This window comes from Pleuronectes platessa, chromosome 16 (genome assembly GCF_947347685.1).
Source record: "Pleuronectes platessa chromosome 16, fPlePla1.1, whole genome shotgun sequence".
NCBI lineage: Eukaryota > Metazoa > Chordata > Actinopteri > Pleuronectiformes > Pleuronectidae > Pleuronectes > Pleuronectes platessa.
In genome coordinates this window covers 13,540,159-13,553,461 of record NC_070641.1, presented here as the reverse complement: position 1 = coordinate 13,553,461, position 13,303 = coordinate 13,540,159, and the positions used below count along the sequence as shown (strand labels likewise).

Here is a 13,303-nt window from a genome sequence, read left to right as displayed (position 1 = left end):
AGAAGGAAAATCACGCTCATATTGTTTGAGCTTGGTTTAAAGGCCTCAACTAGATCTTGCATGTTATTCAGCAGAGTCAGTTCCCTGAAAGAAAGAAGGAGAGATCATTAGTGTTTGGAGGCGGTGTCTACTGGAATGTACAGTATTATAGGAGGAATACAGTCACATTCACTGTGTACTGGTTATATATCTTGCAGTTATATATCTTGCAGGGATGTTGACGTGTTATCCCCTATATTACTTTTGGAATAACACACTGCAACTAGTTCATAATTTATAACCCTAACCCTAACCCTAACCCATAAGGTAATTATGCATGTATATATTTTCTATTAGAATTTCATGTTGTTATGGATATATGCAATAGCTTATGTCGCCATGATGTCAAAAAGAATGTTACCTTTCCAGTATCACGGCTCTTGGCTCTCAGCTTGTTGACCTGAGACTCAGAGATGTCAGCGCGCTCCTGAGCCTCTTCCAGCTCGTGCTGAACCTTCCTGCACCTGGACATATGAGTGTTGGCCTGCTCCTCCTGCAAAGGATTTATTTATATTGATGAATTTGGTCACGATGAAATAAGATTTTTAACTCAACTGATGTAAATGTTAGGTTGTTAAGTTAAATGTAGATTTAACGTACAGCCTCCTCAGCCTGTCTCTTGTAAGCCTTGACTTTAAGCTGCAGCTTGTCCACCAGATCCTGAAGCCTGCTCACATTCTTCTTGTCCTCCTCAGTCTGCACAAATTAATTCATGTAAGTGAAAGACAATACACCTCAAAGTAATGTATCGTTTTTAGTAAAGTTTATACCTGGTAAGTGAGTTCCTTCACTCTCCTCTCATATTTACGGACTCCTTTAATAGCATCAGTTCCACGTCTCTGCTCGACCTCAATTTCAGCCTCCAGCTCACGCACCTGTAATTAGATAATAAAAGAAAATCAAAGTTTTGTAAAAGGATTTAAAAGCAGATAAAGAAAGGCTTAGTTGAATTGATACATTCAAAGTTGAATTTTTGACATTTCATACCCTGGACTCCAGTTTCTGGAGCTGCTTCTTGCCACCCTTCATTGCGAGGTTCTCAGCCTCATCCAGACGGTGCTGCAGGTCCTTGACTGTGACCTCCAGGTTCTTCTTCATCCTCTCCAGATGAGCACTTGTGTCCTGCTCCTTCTTCAACTCCTCAGACATCATGGCAGCCTGAAATGATAAATGGTCTCCAGTACAAGTTTCATTTGGTATAAGCCTTAAAACCACGTATTGAGATTGAGATGTAAACTCACATCAGTGATAGCCTTTTTGGCTTTCTCCTCAGCATTCCTTGCTTCCTGAACAGTGTCATCAACTTCACCCTGAACCTGGACAAAGTCAGACTCCAGCTTCTTCTTGGTGTTCAGCAGACTGTTGTTCTGGATGTTTGAGAAAATTCACGTTTATTATGATATATACAGTGTTCTTAATAATTTCATTTTCTGTTGAATGAATGAAAACAAACCTGAGAGTGAAGCAGGCCAACACGCTCACTAGCATCAACCAGCTCCTGCTCAGCCACTTTGCGTCCTCTCTCTGTCTGCTCCAGAGCGGCTCTCAGCTCCTCAATCTCAGCCAGCATCAGACCATTTCTGCGCTCCACCATGGCAACCTGCTCCTTCATGTCCTCCTGTCCTCTGACAGCGTCATCAAGGTGCAATTGGGCATCCTGATGATAAAAAGTGGAAAAGATGTTAACTTTCTTTCCTGTTAGGCATTTCTCTTTTTCAGTCAACAATCAAAACAAACATCACCTTGAGCTGTCCCTGGACGTTCCTCAGTTGTTTCTGGGCCTCAGCAGCCTGCCTGTTGGCGTGGCTCAGCTGAACCTCCATCTCATTCAGGTCTCCCTCCATCTTCTTCTTGATTCTCAGGGCATCGTTCCTGCTCCTGACCTCAGAATCAAGAGTGGTCTGCATGGAGTCCATCACCCTCTGGCTGTTCCTCTTGATCTGCTCCATCTCCTCATCCTTCTCTGCAAGCTTCCTGTCAACCTCACCTTTGATCTGGTTGAGCTCAAGCTGGACACGGAGAATCTTGGACTCCTCGTGCTCCAGTGTGCCCTGCAAGATCAACCGGCTAAATAAAGCTATGTGCCAAAATGACAGCTCTTTAATGATAACAACACATAATCGAAAATAGTTAAATGAAGGGCACCATTAGAGAAATATTACATTAATTGTTCTAACAACAAAAAACTTGAGAGGAAATACCTCTGCTTCTTCCAGTGCAGTCTGGATTTCTGTCTTCTCACTTTCAACAAGCTTCTTGGCCTTTTCAAGTTCATGGATGCTCTTTCCAGTCTCACCAATCTGTTCAGTCAGGTCTGAGATCTCCTCTGCAAAACAAATACAAGGACAACCATAGTTAGACTATTCACAACCAGCTCTAAATTAATATTTGCATTTAGGAAAGATAATAGTTGATGTACGCTGCAGGTTCTTGTTCTCTCTCTTCAATGTCTCCAACTGATCCAGAGACTCCTCATAAGAGTTCTTCATCTTGAACAGTTCAGTGCTGAGGGAGCGAGCCTCCTTCAGGGATCCTTCCAGCTCAGACTGGCTCTCTTCATACTTCTGTTTCCATTCTGACATGACCTAGGTTTGTATAGGTTGATTAAACGATTAGTTAACACAGGTATAAGTTTCTTCTGATAAACCTGGGTTTGATCCCCAGTTTAATTAGTTACCTTGTCAAAGTTCCTCTGCTTCTTGTCAAGGTTGGCGGCCAGAGAATTAGCTCTCTCCACATCAATCATGAGGTCCTCCACCTCAGCCTGCAGCCTCTGCTTGGTCTTCTCCAATGAGGCACACTTGGAGTTCACAGCCTCGATGGACTCCTCAGCATCCTGCAGGCGCTGGGCAAGCTTTTTCCTGTCACAAAGAAGAATATATTTGAATTTAATAATGCAAATTTAATGTTGAATGCCAAATAATGGACTGATCAAGTAAGAAGGATTCATGTACTTGGCCTCCTCCAGTTCCTCAGTGCGCTGGATAGCATCAGTCTCATATTTGCTTCTCCACTGAGCCACCTCACTGTTGGCCTTGGACATGCCTCTCTGGAGCTCAGCCTTGGCCTCTTGCTCCTCCTCAAACTGCTCTCTGAGCAGATCGCAGTCATGGCGGGATGACTGCAACGCGTGGGCCAGGGCGTTCTTGGCCTATGGATTATTAACAAGCAGCATGAAAGTGTAAATAGATTCTGTTAACAAACTGTTGAATATATACCCAAAGTCAAGTTAGGCGGAAGTAGCAAGTTACATTTACTTAACACATATTTACTTTTTTCCCCCTGTGCGCAAATATTTGTAAAGCTGCAGATGTGATGCACTGGCCAGCAACCAAGTCAAGTGTCGTGACTCAAACACACCATGGCGTCTGATCACCAGGTACATCTGAAGTCTGGCTAAATGCTAATTGCTGATTTACAGGATCAACCTGTGGCTTCAGCCTTTTGCTTCTATTGTCAGCGATGCATGCTCCACCTTAACCACATCCAACGGACTCAGAGTGATGCTCAGACAGGTGTGTGAAAATCATTTTTCTCTGTCCCTCATCCAGGATAGGCTACTGTGCAGTAACAACTAGCTAGGCTACTGTGCAGTAACAATTAGCTAGGTTAATGTGGAGTAACAGCTAGCTAGGCTGCTGTGCAGTAACAATTAGCTAGGCTAATGTGGAGTAACAACTAGCTAGGCTGCTGTGAAGTAAGAATTAAGAAAGATTTGGTCTGGTTTGACAGCAATTTTACTTTTGAGCAACACACAACAAAGCTGGTACAATCAGTTTTTTTTTATGATAGTTGAAATTGTGAGAGTGTGTGAGTAACTCAAATTATGTGATAGGCTTATGTGTATATAAAGACCTCGGGAGCAAAGCTGTATCATGAAAACACATCTTTAGTCAAGTATGCATTTCACATGCGTTTTAACAGTAAAGTAGCTCATTTCGGGAAGATATTAGCCGTTATTAGATAGATAGATAGATAGATAGATTACTTTATTCATCCCCGAGGGGAAATTAAGTCGTCATAGCAGCCGGTACATTTGAATACAATAAAATACAATACAATAGAATAAAATATAAAATATAAAATATTGCGGTAGAAAGAATAAAAACAGAAACACAAGATAAAATAGGTAGATAATCCTATCCTATCCATCCATCCTATAAGTAGGGCTCTATGATGGACTTGAAACTATCAATCCTTAGTTGTATGCACATGATGGAAGGTGGCAAATTAGAATTTATTGGAACTATAGACTGTAGTTCCCCCCTGCAAACCGCACGTATTGAAGTCCACAGATGTGCCTTAGAGACACATTGCATTATAAACTGGACAATGCATAAGATCTCATACCTTTACTTCCTCCTCAATGTGTCTCTTAAGCTCTTCTATCTGCTGAGTGTAAGCCTGTTTTCCTCTGGTGAGCTGTGAAACAAGAGCTTCTTTCTCTTCGACCTGGCGAGAGAACTCGCCTGAAGAAACAAGTAAGAACAGGTTTTGAGTGGCTCCTTTCACACTTGAAATATAGCTGAAAGTGACTTCAATAACTAAAGTCTTCTATTATTTTGGAAGAAGGGATTGATTTACACACCGTTCTCTGTTTGCAGTCTTGCCTTCTGTGCACTTATGTCATTGAGCTGGCGAACGTTCTCGTCATTTTTGGATTTAATTTCACTTAGTTGATCTTCAAGAGTTCTGCACATTTTCTCCAGATTGGTCTGAAATCAAACAGTAGTTGATATCATCATTATTTTAAATACATATTTATACAGTAGTTTGAAATATATATATATATATATTGATTGTGCACACCTTTGCTTTGGCAACTGCCTCCATGTTGCTGGAAAGATCATCAATCTCCATCTTGTACTCGCTCTTTTCCTTCTCCAGCTTCTGCTTAACTCGCTGGAGGTTGTCGATCTGCTCACCCAACTCTGCAACACTGTCAGCCTGCTTCTTGCGAAGAGATGATGCGGTAGCTTCATGCTGCAGGGTTGACTCCTCTAGGTCGCGACGCAGCTTCTGGAACTCAGCCTCACGCTTCTTGTTCATCTCAATCTGAGAGGCTGTTGCTCCGCCAGCTTCCTCAAGCCTCTCGCTGATCTCCTCAAGTTCCCTGGAGAGGTCAGCTCTCTGTTTCTCAACCTTGGCCCTAGCAGCCCTCTCAGCCTCAATCTCCTCCTCCAGCTCCTCAATGCGAGCCTAGATTTGATGACAGTCACATCAGAAAAGGCTATTGATAAGAAGACATTTCAGATTTTTGGAATCTAATATTTGTGTAAAATAACATTACCTGAAGTTCCTTGATCTTCTTCTGAAGCTGAGCACCAACGGACTGTTCATCCTCAATCTTGCTGAGAAGCTGACTGATCTCAAAGTCCTTCCTGTAATAAGAAAGTAAAATCATATTCAGTCAGTGTTATACTTCTGATGAAGAAGATTACAAAAAAGTTTGATGCATGCAGTGTATGAGATGCTCACAGCAGGTTTAAAAAAACTTAAAAAAACCCACTTCTTGATTTTCTCATCAGACTGCTGCTTGTCATTCTCCAGATCCATGATAGATTCCTGGGCCAGTTTCAGGTCTCCCTCAAGCTTCCTCTTGGCTCTCTCAAGGTCCATGCGGAGCTTCTTCTCTTGTTCCAGTGATCCCTCAAGCTATATTTAACAGTTTTAATGATTTTAGTAATTGAGGCATCTTAGATATAGAACATGTGAATCAAAAGTCATTCATATCATTACAGGACAAACTTCAAAACAGTCAAAACAAATGTTTTCTTACATCATCCACTTGCTGTTCCAGCTTTATCTTGGCCTTGGTCAGAGTGTTGACTTTGTCTTCCTCTGACTGGAGATCGTCCAGTGTTTGCTGATGGTTCTCTTGGAGGGCTTTCTTCTCCTTGGTCAACTTGGCAATGGACTCATCTTGGCATGACATTTCCTCTGTCAGGTTTTTTACCTGATGGTTTAAATGTTCAGCATGTCAAATGTTGTGGCATCTAGTGGTAACGTTGCAGCTGAATACCCTTCACCTCACCACCTCCTTCCAAATATGAAAGAGACCCTGTGTTAGCATTCAGTTGTCATAGGAACTAAAAGGTGTTTAGTTTATCCAGTCTGGACTACTGTAAAATAAAAACGGCTTCCATAGGGAAGACCTTCTACTGATATAAATATAGAGCCTTGAAACATAAAGAGCCCATTCTAGGGCAAAGTAGACAACAATTTGTACAATTTAGATGAAACACACTTGGGGAAATACCACTACAATTCTTTTATATTCAATTTCTGACAATAGATTCCTTTCACCTTAATCCTAAACACTGAACTTTAGAAAGTGTAATAAGTCAAAAGGGCACAGCAAAGCATAACAACAGTAACAACAATATTGTTTATGCAATAGACAGTCAAAATAAACTGCACCTTGTTTTCTGTGGCATGTTTCTCCTTCTCCACTTTAGCCAAGGTGAGCTCAAGGTCATCAATGTCCTTCTTCAGCTCAGAGCATTCATCCTCCAGCTTCCTCTTCTTGGCAGTCAGCTCAGCATTCATTTCCTCTTCATCCTCCAGTCTCTCAGATGTCTCTTTGAGTTTGGCCTCAAGCTGAATTTTGCTCTTAATGAGCCCTTCACACCTTTCCTCAGCATCTGTGAGATTCTCCCCTTCCTACAGTACAATAGGATAATTAGCTTTCGTTACATTTTTGAAATGCTAATTATTCTTTCAATAACCAACAACTTAAGTAAGGTACACAAAAAGTCAGAAGAGGATAGTGGAATTAAACTTTCATTAAGCATGTACACAATGTGTACACTAAATAAATAGTACACTTTACGTACCGAAGCCACTTGCAGTTGCAGGTCATTCTTCTCCTGCAACAGGGAAACCATCTTCTCTTCCATTTCCTTCTTCTTGGCCAGGGCAGTAGTCAGGTCAGACTGCATCTTTCCATAGTTCTCTTTCATCTGACTCAGTTCCTTCTCAGTCTCAGCACTCTTCAGAAGAGGCTTGATCTTGAAGTACAGATGCATCCACGGCCAGTTCTTCACATTCATGAATGAACGAATGTTGTACTGGAGGGTGAAGACTGCATCTCTACAGAAATAACATTTATTTTTGTGTTATTATTGTTACAACATTACACTTTGTAAATTAAATGAGCAATTCAGTATTGTGGAAACCTACCTCCTTTCCATCATCTTAACAAACTCTGTCCTGCTGAGGTATCCTCTGCAGAAGGCTTGAGTCATGGTCACCAGCGAAGCCAGTTTCTCATCTCTCATTTCCTCCAGGGTACCCAGCAGACCAGCTTTGAAGAACACCTATGTTGCCAAGTCAAAGAAATTGATTTTCAGTACACATAGATATGACTTTGACACTTATAGCTGTTGATATTTTCTATAGAATTGTACCTTTGTGTGCCCAAACTTGTACTGCGTGTGGTCCACATCAATGGAGCCCAACAGCTTCTCTGCAGCTTTCTTGTTGTCAATGAACTGTCCCTCAGGGATGACTTTGGCATTCAGTACTTTGTATCTACAAAATATTATTATGTAGATATTTGTATGTACCTCACCTATTGGCGTGAGGTAACTTCATCACAATAATTTTCATTGCCTTTTCTAAAAAAGTCACCTCTGCTTGAAGTCACCATAGAGGATTCTGCTTGGGAAGCCCTTTCTGCAGATTCTGATGCCCTCCAGCACACCGTTGCACCTCAGTTGGTGAATGACCAAGAAGTTCTCCATCAGACCTGAGAGTTGCAAATTGAAGTAGTTGGACATTGGACCACTGTGTAACATGACATTCAGTAAGTAGGAATGTTGGCTTCTTACCTGGGGTCTTTGTCTCATTGGGAATTAGGCAACGCACAAAATGAGGATGAGTGCTCCTCAAGTTGGTCATCAGCTTGCCCAAGTTCTCCTGAGATTGACATATTTAATTCAATTTGATTAATTGAAACAAAACTGCTAAATCAACCAATGTGATTAGATTATGTCTTTATGTTATTGTTAATGTAAATACCCTGAAAAGAGCAGACACAGTCTGGAAGGAACCACCCTTCTTCTTTGCACCACCCTTCTTGCCACCAGCAGCAGCCTCTGTTTTGTTAAATATCACCAAATATTAAAATCTGGATTCAGTGTCTGGGTTTCTTTCACAAAGGAAGCCACAAAACTTAATTAAACTGAATTAGCACATAGCCAAACTTTTTGCTCCTTACCGTCAGCTGCAAAATGGGCAGCGTACAGAAGAGCAAGCAGTTTGTTTGAAGCTTTCTGGTACAGCTGAACAACTGAGTCATTCAGTGGGTCCTTGTTTTTGTCCAGCCAGCCAGTGATGCTGTAGTCCACTGTACCGGCATAGTGAACCAGGGAGAAGTGAGCCTCAGCCTTGCCCTTTACAGGTTTTGGCTTCTCAAAGGCCTTGGTCTTGCTCAGGTGCTGATCATATAGCTTGTTCTTGAAAGAGACGTCTGTTGCCTTGGGGAACATGCACTCCTCTTCAAGGATGGAAAAGATTCCCATTGGCTAAAGGAAATAATATGATATTAACAAGAATGAACAATTTAGCATAAACCAGAAAACATGATTTAAGTGCTACATGACTGGCTTGCCTTACCTTTTCAATAAGCTCAATGCAGGCCGCCAAATCCATACCAAAGTCAATGAACTCCCAAATAATGCCTTCTTTCTTGTACTCCTCTTGCTCCAGAACAAACATGTGGTGGTTGAAGAACTGTTGCAGTTTCTCATTGGTGAAGTTGATGCAAAGCTGCTCCAAGCTGTTGTACTGTAATTTAAAAAATATATATATTTAAATTCGAATCAATTCATTTCAATATTATTTGGATAGCATAAAATCATAATATACATCATCTCTTATCTCAAGGTGTAAGCAGCATTGTGGGTTACGGTATTCTGGCTGTGCACAACTGACCAAATATTATGTTCAGTGAAAACGCAGCAACTAGACTTCTTCAGATGAACATTTATTTCCAAACATCCACTTATTCCAAACTTGAGTGGCTGCAATCCTGGCAGAAGTTAGTGGTGGATTTGTTTGTCACCGCCACACACTGTTCAAAAAAGTATATTTAACAAATTTGCTGAACGTTCCTGCCAGGCGAGGGAGTTTACTGCTAAGTTCGCTATTGAACATGAGCTGTGTGCATGTGCAAAAAATCTCGCTAGCAGAATACAAGTGATGTGTTGTGACATCTACTGTGCTCCAGCAGGGAATTTTACACAAGGCACTCAACATAGTAGGGCAGAGACCTTGAAAATTATATTAAATGTAATTAGTCGCATAGAGAAACACTGTTGACTTGTGATGTAAATCAAAGGTTCTGCAAATACTCACATCAAAGATCTCAAATCCAGCGATATCCAGCACACCAATGAAGAATTGTCTTGGCTGCCTTGTGTCCAGCATCTCATTGATACGGATGACCATCCACAAGAACATTTTCTCATAGATAGACTTGCACAGAGCTGAGACAGCATTGTTGATCTAGTAATGGGGGTGAAATTTATATCAGTTTTTCTTGATGCACATTACTTCATTTTTAAACATATTACTTTTTGTGAGTCATTTTACCTGTGGAACGGTTTGACCTTTGGTCACCATCTCATTTCCGACCTTGACTCTTGGATAGCACAGACATTTCAGCATGTCAGCTGAGTTCAAGCCCAAAAGGTAAGCGATTTTATCAGCAACTGATTGAAAAAAACCAAAGTTTTGATAGTTAAAGTTTGTGAAAGCTATTTATCTTCTTTAAAGTTGTTTGGAATCATGATTTACTAGATCAGCACACCTTCTTCTTAGCTGTTTTGAATTTAACCAATAAAATCCACCATTTTAGCAGATTGATAATGTTAAAATTACACTCTCACTGTGTAAGTCACTGTAGGAGTTTATATATTGTAGGTTAACCTTATGAAATCTGCTTTAGTGTAAACTTATGATATTGAACTATTAATATATTTACCCTCCGTGCCATCAGGTTCACCCTGCTCCTCACGCTGCTTTTGCTTGAATTTCATGTTGCCATGATGCATCACAGCCCCAGTCAGCTTGAATATGCCGAATTTCTCATCACCGGTGAATCCCAAGATGTCAATAGCAGTCTGCAATCCATGCACAGCAAATCATTTTTTAAGAAAATCTGTTATTTTGGCATCTGCCCTCTGGCATTATTATACCAATTGCTATCAGCTTACATCTGTTGCAATGAACTCCTCTATATCATTAATGCTTTTGACAGTGATTTCACCCTGACTGATCATGTGGTAGTCATAGGGGTTGGTGGTGATCAGAAGAGCCTCTACAAAGGAACAGAAGAAATAAATGAATCAGTCCTCTGGTAACAGCAGCTTAATTCCAACTCCAACTTCCTATTTTCCATGTGTCATCATACCCAGCAGCTCCGGCTTGTGGCCTGTCATCAGCTGATAGAAGATATGGTAGCTCCTCTCAGCCGACAACTGGAAGGTGACACGGGACTTCTCCAGCAGATCTAAGAATTGCCAATTCAATAACGGATGCCGGATAATTGTTTTTACATTTTTCTTGTTTAGTTTGTTAAAAAACACATTTTACTTCACACGAATCGTGAGTCACACCATGGTTGCCACTTACAAGTTTCAATATCAGCTGAGGACAGCTTTCCAGAAGTACCAAAGTGGATTCTGATGAATTTACCCTAGAGTAGTAATAAAATCAGTTTTTTTTAACTGTAGCAAAAAAAAGATAATCAGAAAATTTCAGTTTAAGTCAAAGTTACATTAAGTGTAGGGTAGTTACAGCACGAGAAGGCCCATAAAATGAATACTTACGAAACGTGAGGAGTTGTCATTCCTCACAGTCTTGGCATTACCATAAGCCTCAAGCAGAGGGTTGGCTGCAATGATTTGATCTTCCAGCGAACCCTACATAGGGTCATTATCGGGTTGTATAAAATCTATCATCACGCAACGATCAACTGTGATAAAGAATTTTCGCTGACAGCCCAGTTTTACCTGTATTTTGCTTGCTTCTACTTTCTGTCCCGGCTTTCCTGGAGCGACTGCAATTGTTGCAAAGTACTGGATGACACGCTTGGTGTTGACAGTCTTTCCAGCACCGGATTCTCCACTGGGAATTAAATGATATCCTTACTTACTTATCTATCTAGTCATAATGGTTCCAAAAAATCTTCTTGAAAGGTTGTGTAATACTCACGTGATAAGGACCGACTGGTTCTCACGATCTAGAATACAAACATACGCACTCAAGTTCAAACTTTTTTACACATTTACTTGATTAATGTGGTAACTCTGGTAAAAATAATGTGTCTCACCAGTGAGCATGAACTGATAGGCATTGTCAGAGATAGAGAAGATGTGGGGTGGTGCCTCAATCCTCTTCTTTCCTCTGTATGCGTTAACGACAATTGTTTCGTACACAGGAAGCCACTTGTAGGGGTTCACGACGACACAGAACAGGCCAGAGTAGGTCTGAAGTGCCAAAGAGGAAAAGCGTTATTCGATTTGACACAAAGGCTTTACATATACAGACACCCCATATTGTAAGATTGAAACTTACATAGATCATCCATGATGAAAAACGCTCTTTGAGGTTATACAGCACAGTAGGCTCGTTGAGGTGGGTCATCATAGCCATGTCCTCAATTTTGTCATACTTGGGAGGGTTCATGGGATGGATTTCATCCTCTTTTACAGTAAGAGTCTGAATATACAATCAAGCAAAAATTTGATAGCACACTATACATAAGTATCATAAAATCTCAAAAGCAAAGTGCTATTCAGGTGTTTTGGAGAACACTTTATATATGTAATCCATTATTTCTATGAATCATTTGTGGAGATAAATTTTAGACATTATTACACTTACCATATTTCCTTCTAATGTTTCAACGGTGACTTTGCCACCCTCTCTTTTGGTGACTTTACCCTTGAGATACATCTCCTTAGGATGGACCACAAAGTAGGCAGTTTTGGCATCAAACGGTGCGGTCTGAGCCTCAAGCCTCTCCTTCTCTGACTTCCGCAGATAAATACATGCAGGACCATAGGCCTCCATCTCTGCGTCTGTGCTCATGATGGCACCTTCAGTGTCTGAAAATAAGGAGTCGGTAAAATGCTGTCAGTAGCTCTACAGATGAGGTGTTTTGAATTGGTGGATATCACAGACGATAAACTGTACCTCCTGTGGTCCCAAGAGCAGATTGAATGCAGGCAGGTCTGTTCTTTTGAGACCTATTGATAAATTGTGAAACTTGAGTACAATTGTTGCTGCAAAATGTATTACTCAACCATTCATTCATTCATCATTCATTTGATAATTTCTTTAACCTTTTAAACTACCGGCTGGCATCACATTTGACACATGAATCAATTATTTAAATGATCACAATTTAATGCAAACAAACATTCTTGTTAGCATGTAGATCAAGTTCAGTGGATGATACACTCACCTGAGTTGGAAGCCTAACAGCGGTAGACAGTGCCCTAAGAAGCCTCCTTTATAGAGGGAGGACTCTCTTCTAAGTAGGTGTGCCTTTCTCAATTTGGTCATGTATTCTTGTCATGTTGATGCTAATCCTTTGACATTGACATTGTACTGCCTTGCGTGCACGTTTGCATCAGTATGTATTTTTTCCCTGTGCCCAAACTGAGAGGTGGCAAAGCATAAACTGATCAAAGGTCTTTTAAAAAACTGATCGGATGATTAAAAAACAGTTACTGTTCAAATGTATGTTATATGCATTAATTAACATTTAACAGTTAACATACAAGCTATTACATGAAAACAAATGTATACATTACAGTTTATACAAACAAAAGCAGGATAAATTATGTTATCGTGTTGTCAACTTCAAACAGCAATATAATATCTTATTACATTAACAACTATGAATGTTATATAGTACATAGCAAAAGTTGTTTCAAAATTATCACTGATGAATTAATGACAAATTCATGAATTCCTTTAAATACACACTGCAGATACTGGGTGATATAATAGGAAATCTGTTGTTGAACCTATATTATCTAAATTTATCACAATGAATCAATCAACGGTTGATAATACGTAATCCAAAATATGGAAGTGCTGATTCATAAATACTCTACACTTATTTTAATTTATTTCCTCCCATTTTTGGAGAAGTACCCAAATGTCACTGGTGTTCAGTTTTAGAACATTCACACACGCACGCGCACACAATTGGGTCAAGTATTTCGTAAAAGAGTGTCAGAATTCT

The 13,303-nt window shown here is 40.3% G+C and overlaps 1 protein-coding gene across 1 annotated transcript; it reads right to left on the bottom strand.

Moving 5' to 3' along the window:
• Positions 1-63: 63 nt before the first annotated feature.
• On the bottom strand, positions 64-12,138 carry LOC128458455 (myosin heavy chain, fast skeletal muscle-like). The gene is made up of 39 exons (XM_053443292.1): positions 11,932-12,138; positions 11,623-11,766; positions 11,378-11,534; positions 11,260-11,287; positions 11,058-11,172; positions 10,875-10,967; positions 10,678-10,741; positions 10,457-10,555; positions 10,260-10,363; positions 10,028-10,166; positions 9,637-9,755; positions 9,400-9,549; positions 8,659-8,829; positions 8,261-8,567; positions 8,062-8,138; positions 7,872-7,959; positions 7,672-7,789; positions 7,449-7,572; positions 7,222-7,358; positions 6,876-7,131; positions 6,460-6,702; positions 5,819-5,995; positions 5,549-5,694; positions 5,330-5,420; positions 4,849-5,238; positions 4,628-4,754; positions 4,390-4,508; positions 2,994-3,190; positions 2,717-2,900; positions 2,459-2,624; positions 2,241-2,365; positions 1,782-2,090; positions 1,493-1,696; positions 1,281-1,406; positions 1,027-1,197; positions 810-914; positions 640-735; positions 401-532; positions 64-84 (listed from the first exon to the last, which is right to left on the bottom strand). Exons 1-39 carry the CDS (start codon positions 12,136-12,138, stop codon positions 64-66), a joined length of 5,826 nt encoding a protein of 1,941 aa, XP_053299267.1.
• Positions 12,139-13,303: the final 1,165 nt, after the last annotated feature.